The sequence below is a fragment of the Phyllobates terribilis genome, unplaced genomic scaffold (assembly GCF_046119375.1).
Source record: "Phyllobates terribilis strain yellow unplaced genomic scaffold, ASM4611937v1 Scaffold_7__3_contigs__length_470593459, whole genome shotgun sequence".
NCBI classification, from domain to species: Eukaryota; Metazoa; Chordata; class Amphibia; order Anura; family Dendrobatidae; genus Phyllobates; species Phyllobates terribilis.
This window is the reverse complement of record NW_027362767.1, coordinates 388,812,102-388,825,956: the sequence shown is the minus strand read 5'-3', so window position 1 is coordinate 388,825,956 and position 13,855 is coordinate 388,812,102. Positions and strand designations below refer to the sequence as shown.

The window sequence follows — 13,855 nt, the reverse complement described above, 5'->3', positions numbered from 1 at the left end:
ATGAATTGCCGGCTTTTCATGTTTCACTGTTGGCACTGTTCCCATCGATTTGGGCAATCACTGTAATGCCACAACCACCATGGCTGTGGCATTACAGTGAGTGGCAGACAATCCCTGCATGATTGGTGCTCTAAATAGCGCCAGACATGCAGGACACGCTTTTGGTGCACGAACAGTTATCGAACATAACCTCGAACAGCCGAATTTTTTGCAAATCGTTCGGGTTCGTCTAACAACTCGAACACCACCCAAAACAGCTCGAATTTGAGATTGGCGAACAGTTCTAGTCGAACACCGCTCATCTCTAGTTAGCACCAGTCTTGCCCTCCAATAGATCCTTGTAAAACGATTTAAAGTGTACTCATTCAAATTACAGAGCCAATATAAATTAGAGAGCTTAGACCTGCCTCCACCGCAGGGGGTCTCGACCCACTAGCGGACAGGCACCAGTATTGGGAGAGGGGGGCTGGCCGTCAGGGTTCACCGCGGCTCTGGCACAAACCCGGCGACACGGAGGTCGCATGGGGGGGAACGGCCTGGTCGTGTCGGCTTCGCACTCCAGCGTAGTCTCTCTGACCGCTCGCGCCCGTAATCTCAAAGGGATGCGCAAGCGGCTTTTCTTCCCAGGGCTGTTCCCCGCCCAGCAAGAACATGGGGGAGCTCAGGCCGGCCTTCCACCGTACTCCCTTACCTCCCTCGCCCTCTTTCCTTCTTCCGTTCTCCATCTAACCCCTCGGCTCTGTGGTGTCCGCTCTCCCTCCAGCTCTCTCCTTCTCACAGGTGGACTACCGCGTGTATTCACACTGTGGCGAATCTTTTGGGCCCAGGCATAAGAAGTCATCTAAGTAATGGATAATATGTGCCCCCTTAGAAACGTCCATGACGACCCATTCGAGGAAGCAACTTAACGCCTCAAATAGTGACCAGGATATGGAGACCACCATGGGCAAACAGCGATCTATATAGTATGCTCCTTCCCAGAAGCAGCCCAATAGGCAGACACTATTAAGAGGCACAGGTAGTAAGTAACCGGAACGCCACCTCAATGTCTGTTTTGGCCATTAGGGTGCCCCTTCCCAACTTCTTGACCCACCTGATTGCCTTGTCAAAGGAGGTACAGTATATACTACTATACTTGGTTCCGCGTCGATGTTGTCTTTTACTGACCTGCCCCTTGGATATGACAAACGGTGGATTAGTCCGAATGTATTGGGTTCTGTTTTTGGCACGACTCCCAACGGGGATACCACTATGTCTTGTAAGGAAAGTGTTCTGAATGGAACCGCCATTCTACCTAAAGATATTTATTTTTTTAATTTTCTTGTCACGACGTCTGGGTGTTGGTAGGCTGATTTTAGATTTTTACTCCATCCTTTCTTGATTTTAGAAGGGCATGACATGCCTATATCTGTGTCTCCTCCTCCTTTTACTCCTCCACCTCTTTTCTTTTCGCATGACTATATATACTTGTCACTTTTCCATGTGTTAGTTGTGTCTTCTGAGCAGTTTGTCAGCTTTTGGACACCTTTGAAGGTGTTTTCTATGTGTTTCTATGTGTTATTGTTTGCCTGCCATTGGTTTTAACGGTGTTCGACGGTGTTCAACGAACCATTCGGCGAATATGCCGGTGTTCGACGAACCGAACCCGAACACTACGGGGGTGGCTCAACACTAGAGACTACGTGCCTCCTAAGCCTAGTTTTGTATATGGGAGGACAAATATCTGACAAGTAAGATAGCCCCTACAGTGGTGTATAAAGAAAATGGGGTAATAAATGAGAAATGGACAAAAGGTTTTTTTCCTTGCAAGGTGTGTACTATGTGCAAAGGAACTAAGGCGAAAGAATCAGTACTATCTTTTTCTAATGATGAAGAAACAATCAGTATCTATACACACATATCTTGTCAATCAAGAGGAATAATTTATTGTATACAATGTCCTTGTAATAAGCACTATATAGGGAGAAGAAAAAGACAATTAAAGGTGAGATTAAAAGAACATACAAACAATATTATTAAACAATATAAAGGTCATCCGCTTTCTTTACATTATAAAATGGCCCATAAAGGTAAATTAATAGGCACTAAATTTTGGGGAATTGAACAAATTAAAAAACATTGGAGAGGTGGTGATTATGTCAAACTAATGTGCAAAGCAGAAAGTGGATGGATATTCAGAATGAACTCACTGAAACCACATGGCCTCAACAGTGAGATCAAGCTTTTTGCTTTTAATTAAATGTCTTTTTTTTTGCTAATTTATGGGATGATTATCCACCTATATATACAAGGGAGCGCCCTGTGTCTGCAAATTCCTGACGAAGGAGGCCGTGACCTTGGAACTTGTTGGATAAGCGCTGGACTGGTTTTCCCTCAGTGGAATCCCCCAGCTGTTGTGACGTCACACAGATACTAAGTGCTCACGTCCTTGATCATCAGCTTTACCTACAGGTGTGACTGGCCGGCACACCTATCAGGCTGTCTGCAGTCCTTCTCACCCATGATCTTCATCCCTGTATCCACCTAGTGCAACGGCTGCATGTACCTGAAAGCCCGAGTCTCTGAGAGTCTCTGCAGCCCTCTATCTCCGGTGTTAACACGCCATCTGAACCCATTTTCTGCAATACTCACAGCTCGTTCTACAGACTCCGGCACGTGTCTATCACCTCTAGTTTCAGTTGTGACTTCTTCAAAGGACCCCTGAAAGCTGTACGCTTATATCTGAAGTACTTCATTTGGACTACCATTTTCTCTAAGACAAGTAGGAATCACTCTTTTTGTATTGTATGAGTGGTTTGCAGTGCATCTTTTCTTTTAATCACTTCTTATTTTTTAATCTATCTGTTGGAGCAACTTACCTCATCCTCAAGGGAGAGCCTATCTCTGGTCTCTTTCACCTCTAAATATTCTTCTTTGTTAATAAATTCTATAAAATCAGGAAGCAAAGTGGCCACCATGAAAAACACACAGAATAGTTGCATGAAAAATTGAGAACATCCTCTAGGTGTGTCAGAACTCATGCTTAAGGGGAGCATCCCGCAAAGTACATTTTAATCAATAGATCTTGGAATAAAAAATAGTTCCACAATTAGATGTGTTAAAAAAAATGTTCCTACGCTGAGATAATCTTATAAATGTGCCCCTGCTGTCTACTGTGTAATGGCTGTGTCCGACCATTCAGAGTTGCTCCAGTTCATGGTAAGACATACCACTTGATCACTTATAATAATTGAGTATATAGACGATAAAACATTTCTCTACCTGAGGTAACACACGAGTGATTGTTTCTTCCATGTCTCCAGCCCTCTGAGCTCATCATAAATCAAGTCAGCGATGTAGGAGCTCCACCGGCCGCTGAACTTTTATGTCACTGACTTGAATTATGATGAGCTTACAGGAATGATGATATGGCAGAAACACACGCTATTGTGATAAAACAGGCAGAAAGTGTTACCTTAGAAAGTGGCAGTTGGGAACCACTGATGTTTCATTAGTATGCTCACTTATCATAAGAGACAAATGCCTTCCCCCTGGAGGTGGGATGTGCCCACCATGAACTGGAGAAGCTCTGGAAAGTCGGACACAGCCGTTACACAGTACATTGTAGGGGCACATTTATCTCAGAACAGAAACATTTTTTAACACATCCAATCTTGGCACTTATTATTCTAGCATCTATTGATTAAGATATAGTTTGTGGGACAACCCCTTTAATTATGACTTCATTAAGAACTATGGTGCTGGATCTACCTTTCGTTTCCCTTAAACATTAATTTTCCTTAAAAAAAGATTATTTATTTTTTTTCTTCTGCCTTAGCTCTACAACATGTTTCCAGATCTTATGGAATATTTGCCTGGTCCACATAAGAAAATGAGGAGAAATTTTCAAGATATCTATGACATTTCAGCAGACTTAATCGAGAATCACGAGAAGACGCTTGATCCAAAAAATCCACGAGATTATATAGACTGCTTCCTCATCAAGATAAAAGAGGTAAAAATTGCCAATTCTAAAATTTTCACATGATGATCATCTGATTCATAAAATGTATTTCAAATACATAATTAGGGATACAAGAGGGGATCCTTGTGTAAGACCCTAATATATCTGCCTAACATTACTTGAGAATGACTACACAGAGTGTCTCTTTCTCTAGAGGATCCAACATTTTTATTTATTGCTGATTTCTGATTGATTTCAATGCAATCTCTGTAATACTAAATTTCACCTGTAGAGGCAGTGCAGGAAAACTGAGCCCTATCAATCATTCTAGAGTACAGTTGACCGTCGGCGGAATTGGAAGTGGAACATCATGTGATCAGGTTATTGGTAGGGGGTCCATATGTCAAATAGGGATTTCCAAAGTAGACTTTGAAACCACTTAACAAAAGGACTTTTGCCAGACCTAAAGGGAATTTGTCATCAGAAAATATTCTATTCTTTAAATTAAATTTTTATCTTGAATGTCCTCCCTGCATATTTGGCGCTCTTTACATAGCCAATGAACATGCAGGGACTGCCTGCTAGTGTTGAGCAACCCCCGTATTGTTCGAGTTCGGTACGGTTCGTCGAACACCCGTATGTTCGCTGAACTGTTCGTCGAACACCGTTAAAACCAATGGCAGGCAAACAAAAACACATAGAAACACATAGAAAACACCTTCAAAGGTGTCCAAAAGCTGACAAACTGCTCAGAAGATACAACTAACACATGTAAAAGTGACAAGTACATATAGTCATGTGAAAAGAAAAGAGGTGGAGGAGTAAAAGGAGGGGGAGACACAGATATAGGCATGTCATGCCCTTCTAAAACCAAAAAAGTGCGAAGCCGACACGGCCAGTCCGTTCCTGCCCGTGCGACCTCCGTGTCGCTGGGTTTGTGCCAGAGCTGCGGTGAACCCTGACTGCCAGCCCCCCTCTCCCAATACTGGTGCCTGTCCGCTGGTGGGTCGAGCGAGCCCCCCTGCGGTGGAGGCAGGTCTAAGCTTTTTAATTTAAATTGTCTCTCTAATTTGAATGAGTACACTTTAAATCCTTTTACAAGGATATTTTGGAGGGCAAGTCTGATGCCAGCAGCTGCGGGAATTCCAGCTCCAGTAGCGTCCACTAAAGCTGATGCAGTTAAAAAGCTTTTATAAGGATCGAGCTTGGCGGTCCACCACAAGGCGTCCTACCGCCAGTACCAGCCTCTGTGTCTTGGGGTGCATCCCGATGCTCTTCACTGAGTGTCCCGGGGGCCCGAAGCATTTCCTTTGAAAAAATTAAGTGTCCAAACTACAGGTGGTGTAGCTTGCTTAACAGCTGGGATAATCCGCTGACTAGCAGACACTGCTACTAGGCGCAAAGTATTTCCTGGGCTAGATGCAGTTAAAAATTTGTAATTAGATACTCTTGTTGGATGCTGAGATAGCATTCCATAGAGTCTCCTGGCACGCCATATATTATTCTCTTAAAAAGCTTGGGGTAGGGGTCTAGGGGACCCTTTTATAGCCAAAATCACGGCCCTGTATCGCAATACGTCACCTAGGCTGAAGATAAATGGAACATTTTCATCACCTTTCATAATCACCAATGGGACAAGGCAGGGATGTCCTCTGTCCCCTCTCTTATACATCCTAGTGACGGAGCACCTGCTCTCATCAATTCGCCATAACCCCAATATTAGGTGGATTGAGGTGGGAGGCACCGAGTACAAGTGCTCTGCATTTGCTGATGATGTCCTAGTATATATCACTCAATCACATATATCCATCCCTGCTGTTTTGGCTGAAATAGATCACTTTGTTACATGGTCAAATTTTAAAATCAATGCAGCGAAGTCTGAGGCCTTCGATGTCTCCCTCCCAAAATCCATACAGGATTCCATCCAGTCCAACTTTCCCTTTGCCTGGCCCTCACAGGGTATCAAATACTTAGGAATACATATTCATAGAGACCTCTCCCGTCTCTGTTATCTTAATTTTGGGCCCTTTATTGAACAACTCCATACAGACCACGGTTGGCAAGTTAGAACTGTAAGATTCACTACGTGAACCACTGGTGTTTCAAATTATTATGCAAAAAGTGTTTAGGAGCGATAAGGGAAGAATTTTTTTGTTTGTCAGTTAAACTCATTGATAGTGATGTGTGTCAGGGCTCTTTATATCACTGTAAGCAATTGCAGACACCTGTGCTAATTAGTTTGGCAGGTGTGTCCAATGAAAGGCAAGACTACTTAAGAAGGCTGTCCCACATTATTAAGCAGCCTACATTTTCTGCCAAAATGGGAAAGAAAAAGGATGTGTCGGCTGCTGAGAAGCAACAAATTGTGGAGTGTTTAGGTCAAGGCATGACTACAATCAACATTGCCAAGACACTTCATCTTAACATCACACATTCAAGAAGTGTGTAGCTGATTCACAGTACACACGTGTGCGTGCTGATAAGGGAAAATTGAGGACTCTTTCCTACAGGCAATTACGTCAGGTTAAAAGAGCAGCGGCAAAAAAGCCTTGTCATAGCGGCAGACAAGTTTTTGAAGCTGCTGGTGCCTCCAACGTCCCCCGAACAACAAGATGCATGGTCCTTCAGAGGTTTGCAGCTGTGCGTAAGCCATCCTGTCGACCTCCTCTATCCACTGTACACAAGCTGTACACAAGCAGAAATGGCTCCAGTGGGCCAAACAATACATGAAGACTGACTTCAAAACTGTTTTGTTCACCGATGAGTGCCGTGCAATGCTCGATGGTCCAGATGGATGGAGTGGAGGACGGCTGGTTGATGGACACCCCATGCAAACACGGCTACGGCGCCAACAAGGAGGAGGTGGAGTAATGTTTTGGGCTGGAATCATGGGGAGAGAGATTGTCAGCCCCTTTAGGATCCCTGAAGGGGTAAAGATGAACTCCATAATGTATGTGGAGTTTCTCAAACAGCACTTCCTGCCATGGTTCAAGAAGAAGAACTGTGTATTCTGCAGCAAGATCATTTTCATGCATGATAATGCACCGTCTCATGCTGCACATAACACATCTGAATCTCTGGCTGATATGGGCATAAAAGGGGACAAACTTATGGTGTGACCCCCATGCTCCCCTGACCTCAACCCCCATTGAGAACCTCTGGAGCATCATCAAAAGGAGTGTCTATGATGGCGGGAGACAGTTCACATCTAAGTAACAGCTCTGGGAGGGTATTCTGTCCTCATGCAAAACAATTGAAGCAGAAACCATCCAAAACCTGACAAATTCAATGGACGAGAGAGTTCAGAAGCTCCTTTTGAACAAGGGGTCCTATGTGCAAATGTACCATCACCTAGAATAAAGTTTTGAGTTGAAAACTGTTTGATTTCAGTTTGTAATAACCTGCTAATGCTTATAATTTCAAAAATGACCATTTTTTTGTTCTTTATTAAAATGAAAAGGTTGATCGAAGAATGTGGGGGATCTAAGAGTGTGGCAACCCTGTAGTGTGTTTTATTTCGAATTCTGACAATCTGAGGGTCATGTTGCAGGTAGTGCAGCAAGAAGGCACTCATGTGTCTTGCGCGTCTAGGAGCCCCAAAATTATTTTCCGGGCTAGATGCAGCTAAAAATTATTATTAATTTGAAAGCTGGTGGAGCTTAGTATAGATGGCCTAATAGAATCAGTACTGCAAACTGCTACAAAGCCCAAATTATTTTCCAGCCAAGATACGGATAAACATGATTAGTAATTTTAAATCTGGTGGAGTTTAGTATAGATGGCCTAATAGAATCAGTACTGCACACTGCTACAAGGCCCAAATTATTTTCCAGCCAAGATACAGATAAACATGATTAGTAATTTTAAATCTGGTGGAGTTTAGTATAGATGGCCTAATAGAATCAGTACTGCACACTGCTACAAGGCCCAAATTATTTTCCAGCCAAGATACAGATAAACATGATTAGTAATTTGAAAGCTTAAAACGGTTGGTGAGGTGATTTTAACAAATCATCAAGCTTTTACTCTCCCCAGGATGACACAGGGGTAGAAAAGTCGTTTCGGATCCATGATTTGTTCATCTTTATGAACGTGAGTCTGTCTACATTATCAGTGGAGAGCCGCGTGCGCTTATCTGTCAGCACACCACCAGCAGCGCTGAACACACGTTCAGACAGAACTCTGGCTGCGGGGCATGACACGATCTCCAAGGCGTAAGTGGCGAGCTCCGGCCATTTATCCAGATTGTAAGCCCAAAAAGAGCAAGGGTCCAGTGACACAGTCATGGCTTCAATGTTTACTTGGAGATACTCCTGTACCATCGTCTCTAGGCATTGACTATGTGTCAGACTTCTTGTCTCCTGTGGCCTTGCAAAGGATGGGCTAAAAAAGTGGTGAAATCATTCCGCAAAATTGATGTTACCAGCAGATACTGTGTTTCTGTTACGTTTTGAGTGCTGAACACTCGACGGTCCCACGGTTGGCAAGTTGGAACTGTGAGATTCACTACGTGCACCACTAGTGTTTTGGGGAAAAGCACATGTAAGATACTGCAACAGTCTCTGCTGATACTCCTGCATGCTTGCATCTCTTTCTATGGCAGGAATAATTTCAGCAAATTTACTTTTGTACCGGGGATCTAACAGTGTGGCAACCCAGTAGTCAGGATTATTTCGAATTCTCACAATTCGAGGGTCATGTTGCAGTTAGTGCAGCAAGAAGGCACTCATGTGTCTTGCGCATCCAGGAGCACCAAGTCCCTGTTGTGTTGGTGGCGAGGTAACAATCATGCTTCCTTCCTCTGCCCTCTCCCCCCAACCTCGCACAACAGAAATGTGATCTCCTTCATCTGATGAGTCTTCTATCAGTTCGTCCTCCACTTCTTCCTGGGCTCCTGCACCTTCCTCACTACTTTGGCTGCTACCATGCGCCCTGGTAAAACCATCTCCCCCACCCTCACATGCCTGCTGCCTTGGTGCTGCCGACCGTCTGGACCTTGCAGATGTTAGCCCTTCCGCATACAACTCCTCCTCCTCTACTTCCTCCACCTCCTCTTGTGCCACCACCTGACTCCGAATTTTGTTTCACATGTGCTCCAGCATGTAAATCACCGGAATAGTCATGCTGATAATGGCATCGTCTGCACTAAACATCTTCGTCGCCATTTCAAAACTGTGCAGAAGGGTGCATAGGTCTCTGATCTGAGACCACTCCTCCAGCGTGATTTGCCCCACCTCTGGATCTCATTGGCCCAGGCTATACGTCACAACTAGTGTTGAGCGAACATGCTCGACACTGCTCGGTACTCGCCCGAGCATCACGCTACTCGGGATGTTCGGCGAGCACCGAGCATTTCCGGGTTACTCGGGCGGGAGCTCGGGTCTCCGCCCTGCATGTTTGGCGCTCTTTACAGAGCCAATGAACATGCAGGGATTGCCAGCCAGTCACTGTAATGCCGCAGCCATGTTGTTTGTGGGCATTACAGTGATTGGCTGGCTGCACAGCGTCACCTCGAGTATTTAAAACCGGGCGCCGCTATCTTGGACACAGTCGCTCCGGATTAGACAGTGTAGGGACAGCGCTGCTGATTTAGGGAGAGATATATTCTGCAAAATAGTTAGTGTAGGGTCTGTAAAGGCTGCCAGATCAAACAAACAGTCCTTCTCAGGGCTAATATCCATCCCAGGTATATCAGGCAGGCAGGCTGTATAGGAGACGCAGTGGTTATACCAGCAAACGCTGCATTACAGTCCTGTGTGCTGCTCCTGTTGCTGAAATTGCTGGACTTAGCTCCAGGTCCAGGGGGACAGGAAAAATCCTTTTTTTTTAATCTAAATCCTCTTTTTTTCTTCCTCCTTCACAATGTACAAATACCCATCTTATTAACCTTTTGGTGCCCCCACCCCACCCCCCCAAAAAAAAAGTGTGCCTCTGATTTTTCAGACACAAATACAGTGCCTACAAGTAGTATTCAACCCCCTGCAGATTTAGCTGGTTGACACATGCGGAATTAACTTGGCATTGTGACATTTGTACTGTAGATCAGCCTGGAAGTGGGAAATGCACTGCAGCAAATATTGTTTTGTTTTTTTTTTGTTGTTTTTTTTTTAAAACATTAAAAGTTAATTCAGTGTCATTTATTATTCAACCCCTCAAACCACAAGAATTCTGTTTGGTCCCCCTAAAGTATTAAGAAGTAGTTCAGGCACCAAGAATAATGAGCTTCACATGTGTGGATTAAAGATCTCTTTTGCCAACCTTTTCTGACTATTTAAGACCCTCCCCAAACTTGTGAACAGCACTCAGACATGGTCAACATGGGAAAGACAAAGGAGCATTCCAAGGCCATCAGAGACAAGATCGTGGAGGGTCACAAGGCTGGCAAGGGGTACAAAACCCTTTCCAAGGAGTTGGGCCTACCTGTCTCCACTGTTGGGAGCATCATCCGTAAGTGGAAGGCTTATGGAACTACTGTTAGCCTTCCATGGCCTGGACAGCCTTTGAAAGTGTCCTCACGTGCCGAGGCCAGGCTTGTCCGAAGAGTCAAGGCTAACCCAAGGACAACAAGGAAGGAGCTCCGGGAAGATCTCATGGCAGTGGGGACATTGGTTTCAGTCAATACCATAAGTAACGTACTCCACCGCAATGGTCTCCGTTCCAGACGAGCCGTAAGATACCTTTACTTTCAAAGCGTCATGTCAAGGCTCGTCTACAGTTTGCTCATGATCACTTGGAGGACTCTGAGACAGACTGGTTCAAGGTTCTATGGTCTGATGAGACCAAGATCGAGATCTTTGGTGCCAACCACACACGTGACGTTTGGAGACTGGATGGCACTGCATACGACCCCAAGAATACCATCCCTACAGTCAAGCATGGTGGTGGCAGCATCATGTTGTGGGGCTGTTTCTCAGCCAAGGGGCCTGGCCATCTGGTCCGCATGCATGGGAAGATGGATAGCACGGCCTACCTGGAGATTTTGGCCAAGAAACTCCGCTCCTCCATCAAGGATCTTAAGATGGGTCGTAATTTCATCTTCCAACAAGACAACGACCCAAAGCACACAGCCAAGAAAACCAAGGCCTGGTTCAAGAGGGAAAAAGTCAAGGTGTTGGAGTGGCCTAGTCAGTCTCCTGACCTTAACCCAATTGAAAACTTGTGGAAGGAGCTCAAGAATAAAGTCCACATGAGACACCCAAAGAACCTAGATAACTTGGAGAAGATCTGCATGGAGGAGTGGGCCAAGATAACTCCACAGACCTGTGCCGGCCTGATCAGGTCTTATAAAAGACGATTATTAGCTGTAATTGCAAACAAGGGTTATTCCACAAAATATTAAACATAGGGGTTGTATAATAATTGACCCACACTTTTATGTTTAAAATTTAATAAAATTCAACTGAGCAACATAACTTTTTGGTTTGTAAGATTTATGCTTCTGTTCATAAAACCTACTCTCGTTTGCAGTTTGAAGGTTCTAACTTATTTGCATCTTATCAAACCAGCTAAATCTGCAGGGGGTTGAATACTACTTGTAGGCACTGTATATCTGTTGAAAATAGTCTGGTGTAGGCCAGAGAAATACAAGTGTGGTTTTGCAGTTCCACGGTACAAACCTCTGTATTATCCACTTTTGGGCCATTTGTATCTAAAAAAAACAGTTTGAGTGTGTCGCTCACTGTTCATCCGCAAATACATATATATTTTAAAAAGCCTGGTATACACCAGTAAATTATTACTGTGGTTTTGATGTTCCACGGTAAAACATCTCTATTATCCTGTTTTTGGCATTTTTTGCTGTATAAAAATAATAAGTGTCTCCCTGATTTTTCAGACACAAATATATCTGTTGAAAATAGTCTGGTGTAGGCCAGAGAGACAGAAGTGTGCTTTTGTTGTTCCACGGTAAAAAATCTCTATTATCCTGCTTTTTGCATTTTTTGGTGTAAAAAAAAAAAAAAATAGTGTCTCCCTGATTTTTCAGACACAAATATATCTGTTGAAAATAGTCTGGTGTAGGCCCGAGAAATACAAGTGTGGTTTTGCAGTTCCACGGTACAAACCTCTGTATTATCCACTTTTGGGCCATTTGTATCTAAAAAAACAGTTTGAGTGTGTCGCTCACTGTTCAGCCGCAAATATATATATATTTTAAAAAGCCTGGTATACACCAGTAAATTATTACTGTGGTTTTGATGTTCCACGGTAAAACATCTCTATTATCCTGTTTTTGGCATTTTTTGCTGTATAAAAATAATAATAGTGTCTCCCTGATTTTTCAGACACAAATATATCTGTTGAAAATAGTCTGGTGTAGGCCAAAGAGACAGAAGTGTGCTTTTGCTGTTCCACGGTAAAAAATCTCTATCATCCTGCTTTTTGCATTTTTTGCTGTAAAAAAAAAAAAAAATAGTGTCTCCCTGATTTTTCAGACACAAATATATCTGTTGAAAATAGTCTGGTGTAGGCCCGAGAAATACAAGTGTGGTTTTGCAGTTCCACGGTACAAACCTCTGTATTATCCACTTTTGGGCCATTTGTATCTAAAAAAAACAGTTTGAGTGTGTCGCTCACTGCTCAGCCGCAAATATATATATATTTTAAAAAGCCTGGTATACACCAGTAAATTATTACAGTGCTTTTGCTGTTCCACGGTAAAACATCTCTATTATCCTGCTTTTTGCATTTTTGCTGTAAAAAAAAAAAAAAATAGTGTCTCCCTGATTTTTCAGACACAAATATCTCTGTTGAAAATAGTCTGGTGTAGGCCAGAGAGACAGAAGTGTGCTTTTGCTGTTCCACGGTAAAAAATCTCTGTATTATCCACTTTTGGGCCATTTGTATCTAAAAAAAACAGTTTGAGTGTGTCGCTCACTGTTCAGCCGCAAATATATATATATTTTAAAAAGCCTGGTATACACCAGTAAATTATTACTGTGGTTTTGATGTTCCACGGTAAAACATCTCTATTATCCTGTTTTTGGCATTTTTTGCTGTATAAAAATAATAATAGTGTCTCCCTGATTTTTCAGACACAAATATATCTGTTGAAAATAGTCTGGTGTAGGCCAGAGAGACAGAAGTGTGCTTTTGCTGTTCCACGTTAAAAAATCTCTATTATCCTGCTTTTTGCATTTTTTGTTGTAAAAAAAAAAAATAGTGTCTCCCTGATTTTTCAGACACAAATATATCTGTTGAAAATAGTCTGGTGTAGGCCCGAGAAATACAAGTGTGGTTTTGCAGTTCCACGGTACAAACCTCTGTATTATCCACTTTTGGACCATTTGTATCTAAAAAAAACAGTTTGAGTGTGTCGCTCACTGTTCAGCCGCAAATATATATATATTTTAAAAAGCCTGGTATACACCAGTAAATTATAACTGTGGTTTTGCTGTTCCACGGTAAAAAATCTCTATTATTCAGGCTTTGGTAGTTTTTTCCGTAAAGAAAAACAGTAGTGTCTCCTGACTGTTGTGACACAAAAATATATCTGTTGAAAATAGTCTTGTGTAGGCCCGACATCCCAGTGTGGTTTCGCAGTTCCACGGGTCAAATCGCTGTACTATCCAGTTTTGGGCCTTTGGTATCTAAAAAAAAAGCAGTTTGAGTGTGTCACTCACTGTTCAGCCGCAAATATATCTATTTTAAAAAGTGTGGTATACCCCAGTAAACAATAACTGTGGTTTTCCTCTTCCACGGTTCTAATCTACTCTTTATTACCCTTTTTCCATTGATAGTGCAAGTGTAAGCTATTTTACTTCATTTACAATGGGCAAGGCACGTGGCAAGGGACGTGGAAGTGGACGTTCTGGTGATGGTTCGTGCAGAGGACGGGGCCGTGGCCAAGGTGAAAATGTGCCACAACCAACAGCCACATCTTCTCGTTCCTCTTCTTGACCGAATTACTAGGGA

General features: G+C 43.1%; 1 protein-coding gene across 4 annotated transcripts in view; it reads left to right on the top strand.

Annotated features, from left to right (window-relative positions):
• Positions 1 to 13,855, top strand: part of LOC141154946 (cytochrome P450 2F3-like) — a 362,896-nt gene that overhangs the window by 191,358 nt on the left and 157,683 nt on the right. For all 4 annotated transcript variants that reach the window (XM_073641520.1, XM_073641519.1, XM_073641521.1 and 1 more), the window contains one exon: positions 3,818 to 3,994. In XM_073641520.1, the coding sequence (XP_073497621.1) occupies positions 3,818 to 3,994 (177 nt within the window). The remainder of the gene's footprint in view (positions 1 to 3,817; positions 3,995 to 13,855) is intronic.